Source organism: Clupea harengus, chromosome 15, assembly GCF_900700415.2.
Source record: "Clupea harengus chromosome 15, Ch_v2.0.2, whole genome shotgun sequence".
Lineage (NCBI taxonomy): Eukaryota > Metazoa > Chordata > Actinopteri > Clupeiformes > Clupeidae > Clupea > Clupea harengus.
The window spans coordinates 19,382,410-19,387,921 of record NC_045166.1 but is presented as its reverse complement, the minus strand read 5'-3'; the positions used below and the strand labels follow the sequence as shown (position 1 = coordinate 19,387,921).

General features: G+C 40.6%; 1 protein-coding gene across 1 annotated transcript; it reads right to left on the bottom strand.

The window, feature by feature from the left end:
* Nucleotides 1-299: 299 nt before the first annotated feature.
* Nucleotides 300-1,810, bottom strand: tcf21 (transcription factor 21). Its single transcript, XM_012821203.2, has 2 exons — nt 1,206-1,810; nt 300-829 (listed from the first exon to the last, which is right to left on the bottom strand). The coding sequence occupies exons 1-2, from the start codon at nt 1,656-1,658 to the stop codon at nt 740-742; spliced, it is 543 nt and encodes a 180-aa protein (XP_012676657.2). The 5' UTR covers nt 1,659-1,810; the 3' UTR covers nt 300-739.
* Between the last annotated feature and the right edge of the window lie 3,702 nt (nt 1,811-5,512).

The following is a 5,512-nucleotide window of genomic DNA, read 5'->3' as shown; positions in this document are numbered from 1 at the left end:
GCTTGTGGAAGTGATAGCAGTTGTTTGTTTTACTAATTGCAAGCATATCGTCGCAGTGCACCGAACGCAGGTTTACCTCTACTCAGTAAGAAAACAAATCGGCCTCCACTCTTATCTCTCATTCGAGTAGACTGCTTTCTGCAAAGGATCTTCACGTCTTCAAGAAATTCGAACTAAAAGAAGGAAAAAGAAAACAGCTATGGATAGCAAAGGCCATCGGGTCAACTCAAAACGAATTAATCACACTAACCTCCTGGATCAAAGACGTTCGTGTTGAATTAAGTCCACAGAGCATGAAATCATTTGTAAGAATACAATTACCTTTTATTTGCAATATTTCTACTTTTAAAAGGGAGACACTAGGAATGTCGTTTATGCAGGTCACAGAAGCAGACCAATGGCATTAAAAGCAGCTACTGTCTGTACATTTTAAAAAGAGTTCAGAAAACCTTTGTTTACAAATACGAAAATGAACAATAGAAATCAAACAAGTAAAAATAGAGAGAAGAGTCATACAAATTGCACGTCCTGAACCAGCGGGACCATTATACGTATTCTTAAATATAAAATCATAATTTCTTCATACGGGAATGCGTGTGAGGTTAATCCTCAATTATTCCCACTCGTGTCACTTTCAAAGGAGATGACGCGCCACTGCTGACGATGATGATAACAAAAATAGAGGAAGGAAGAGAATTTGAAAATTAAGTCCCAGTCTTTGGAAAGTCCCATGGAAAGCTCAGGATGCCGTTGTCCCACATAATCGGGTGGAGTTGAGCATCTCTTTCAGTTCATTTTCCGGCTTCCCGGCCACCATGAAAGGCCAAGTCTGCAAGCATAGAATGGGATGTAAGATACTTTATCTGTCTATATGTATCTAATACACACGACAAAATACTTTTATCATTCGTTAATTTCCTTTTTCGCAAAGGTTTTGTTTTTAAAAGAATGTTCCTGCAATGCATGGCGGAGTATGGCGAGCAGCACAGTGGGCTTTAAGACACAGGATCTTACAGAACATAGGCCTTTTTGAAGAAGGCCTACAGCTAAAAAGGCGTACATTAGCATAATACAGGGTAATCTTTAGAGTAGGCGGTTACAAAACCACCAATTATATACAATCATGTATTATATTGTAGACAAACATTTTTTTTAGAGTAGGCTAATTGTAAGTGTCGTGGTTTAACAACAGGTGGTGTTCTTACCAGATTAACAGGATGGATGTATCCGTTATCATATTTGTCACTGGCTAGTATTTGTCGGAGATGTGCTATGTAGCTGGAGGCTAACCGTAATGTGTCCAGTTTTGAGAGTTTAGTGTCCGCTGGCACCCAAGGTAAAGTTGTCTTCAGCCGCGAGAAGGCTTTGCTGAGCACGCGCATCCTTGCTCTTTCCCTCGCGTTGGCCGCATTCCTCGAGACCTGTTTGCCCTCGTGAGCTACACCGTTATTTGCTGATTTCCGCGAAGTTGCCGTTTTCCTTCGTTTAGCTGATGTGGCGGTTCCGGTATGTTCTGGGGCGCTCGCGCCCTCACAGTTGGAGCTTTCCTCGGTGCTTTCCTCGGCACCCGAGTCTTTCCCCGACCCAAACTTCAGAAGGCCATCCAAGAGCTCCGCATCCTGAAAGTCGTCGACGTCGCTGATAGAACCTGTAGACATGGCTAGCTGGACCGAGCGGGCGGGATGGATGACAGGAGCAGATTCGGTGCTCACGCGGCTTCAGAACATGTGTGTCGAGGGAGGGGACGTCTGTTTGTCGAGTCATGTGCGGGCGGAGGATGAGAGATATCATGAGGCACGTCCAGCACAAGTCCAGTATTTATTCAACGTGCGGTAGGGGCGTGACCACGAGTCAAAGGAGGGTACCGTTATCTCCAGAAATTGTGTGAGGGTATGTACTGGCATGGGTCTTACTTACTTACTTTTTCAGCTGCAAGAGATAGTTAATTTGGACAACAAAGTTCGCTTGTTTCATTAAAGATGTTAAAGTCATAAGTATCTATAATGAGCTCCTAACGTCGTGCGTGATTGTAATTGTTCTTCGGCACCTGCCTTTATTGAGACCCAACGTTCTTACCTGGAGTACAACCTTTTTTCAGTGTGTGGCAAATATAGACCGGTATGCAAGCGTGGAGGTTTATATAATATTATTCTAAGATAAAAAGACTAAAGTGAAATTAATTAAATGAAATGAGACATGTTAATTTAATTTATTTTGATTCTGAACTTCTATAGACTACAGATTGTAATTCATAATGTATATGATTTAATATGTTAAAAATATACTAGTTATTCTGAAAAATCTATTTAGCGCTTCAGAAGTCAAAAGTAAAAGAAATGACAATGGAAAAATGTATTGAAATTATGCTCACTCATTATGCACACTCATCTTCACAAACTTCAAACTTCCATGTCAAAATCAGACTCCACTCAAAAACATCTTACATCTTAACCAAACTTTGCCCTCAGACATCACACAAAAGTCATTAAATACACATGAACAACAGTCATTACACTCTGGTGAGATCAATTCAAAACACTACCATAAAAAGACAGTTACTGCATTGAGTAATAGCGCTTTCCTTCAGAGCGACCTCTTTACACGTTGAACACAATGTAAAGACACAACACATGTATACATTTTCAAAAAAGTTAAATGTACTGTGGAAAAATAAACTGAATTTCAGTGAAAAAGTAGAATGTAGAATACTGTCAAAATATTAAAATGATAAGGAACGTATAATACAGCAAAATAATTTCCATGGATTTAACAACATAAAACCGGGGAATAGTGTTTATAGTTTTGGGAAATGTGTCTATCTTTTGATAGATGGCGTCATGGTTTGGGATGTTTAGTTAACAGGCCCAGTTAAGTTTAAGCGTTCAAGAAAAACGGTAGTAGACTTATTAATACAATTTCAGTAGGCTAAGAACTCCACTGTAAAATGCTAATTTAAAAACAGCACTTCCTCTTCTTTGGGTCAGCAAATAAGTGCAGCGCTCGATTTTAGACTAGCCTAAGCCTATAGTAGACTAATGATTTAAAGTGTTGTTATTAGGCTATAAAAAAGCCGACGTTAATATTTTATGCAATTGTGTAAATATGTTTTATCGAAACTTTTTTATTATAATAAAAGTTTTTTGGGGGTTTGCTGAAAGCCTAATCGAAATCGATTAATGAATGATGTGATAGCACCACCTGTTCTGCACAAGCAGGTGGAATAAGTTGTGTCGGCAGCGGTGGATTTGTTGGTTTACCAACCAACCGTTCATAATTTATCGACCTGTATCTTCGATGAGAAAGGCGCCCACACCATGCAACTTAATTACGGGGGAGGGCTGGCTCCGGCTTTCAGCACCAAAGCCCATTTAATGGCCTCCCGCGAGAACAGGGTCGAATGGCCCACTGGCGCCTCTGGAAACGTGCGTGTAACGGATACCCAGGGTCCCCAAAGACACTGTTTGGCGTTTTCTATCAGTCCACACCAGCTCTCGACCAATCCGCCCCCGGTCAAACCAAAACATCAGGATCCTGAAAAGCCCCAAGGCAGGAGGTTAAGAGTCCGACAGGAGAAGCCTTTAACAAGGGCGATGACTGCTACGACTCATGTGGGCGGCTTCAGGTGGTCCACTTCTGAAAAAATGTCCCCCGATTCTCCAACTTTAGTGCAGGCACTAATGGATATCACGCCAACATGTGCCTGATAGAATTACGCTCACTAACCAGGATTTGCGTTTTCGTATGCCCCAGAAGAGAAAATGCTAAATTCCTTTCAAAGTGGTGATGCAGAATGGTGGATACAGCGACATGTTCCCTGGAGAAGTGAACTATGACCACGAAATTCCGGTTTTCTGTCGCAAAGGAAGCTCCGGTCATGATCAAAAATCCCATCACAAAAGAAGTAACTTACAGAATACAAGTGCAGATCGCAGTTGCGAACATGCTAGACACCTGATTGTTTACAGCCTTGTTCTTTTGTTTGAATAAAAACAAAATATAGTGTATAAAAAATATGTTTTTTTTGCCTATCCATGTTTCTATATGATCACACATTCTTACACCCCCACCCCCCGTGTGTGTGTGTGTGTGTGTGTGTGTGTGTCTGTCTGTCTGTTTGTGTGTGTTTGAGAGAGAGAGAGGGAGGGAAAGAGAGGTGTTTTGCAAGAGATAGTGGGGACACTGTAGTACACTGAGGAGGCAGGTATGTGTTAAGTAGAATAGGATAGAAGGTGTAGGCGTCTCTCTCTCTCTCTCTCTCTCTCTCTCTCTCTCTCTCTCTCTCTCACTCACACACACACACACACACACACACACACACACACACACAAAGACACACACACTGTCCCCTATTCTGTATCCTCTCTCTCTGTCACTTTTATCAGTAGTCTCTCTCTCTCTCTCTCTGCCTCCATCTCTTGGGTGGGCTGCGAATCAAAGCACTCAGGAAAGGAAAATAGAAGGAGAAGAAGGAGGAGGAGGAGAAGGAGGAGGAGGAGGAGGAGGAGGAGGGAGGGAGATGGATAGTCCCCTAGATGCGCTGTACAGCGAGATGAAAATAGCAACAGTGATTCTCCAGCAGTTCCAGTTTAATCTCAGTCTGTCCTCCTCATCTGTGGGAACCTTCCCTGACCAGCTATTAACCTCAGACACACACACCATCACATTACCAATACAAAGAGGGAAACAGGCTTTGCTGAGGGTTTATGTACGTAATGCATAATGCAAGCATCACACACACACGTCACACACACACACACACACACACACACACACACACACACACACACACACACACACACACACAGAGACACAGACACACACACGCACACACACAAACACACACACACAGTTCCTCTAATATCCCATTATGATTTAGAGTATAATATCTAGAATACTTCCTCTGATGATTAATGATTAGCCTCTGCTAAGATCTGATCTGTAAGTAATGAATAATGCTGCATTAGTGTGTTATGAGCCATCTAATAACTGCATGCAGTATTATTATCTATTATTTATCTTAATAGTATATGTACATTACGTATATGTAATATAAACAGAGATATACAGAGAACATTATGACACTTTTTAATTCACTTCTAGCAGCCAACATGAGTGTTCCATTGTCAACTCTTAAGCACTGTCTTTATAACAGCATATTGAAATAATATTGTCATTCTTTTATTTATTTATTTTATTTTTATTTAAACACTGTAAAATATATTTACATAGTTTCACAACATTGGTCAAGTTGTCCAAGTTTCATTTTGCCTCCTCTGTAAGCATTTATGTAAGATTCCTACAATAAAAATACATTTCAGAATGGATGATTACTAATGATTAAAGAGGCTTCTGTTAGTAACAACAGGGTCAAAATGTAATGTCACTTTAGTTAATTATTTAAGGATTTCATTTCATAATCATAATAAATTGTGTGAGGATCATATGATATCCTATTCATGGGTTTCAGTATGTGACAAAATACAAAGAAAGTACACTATTTGGGCACCAAAGA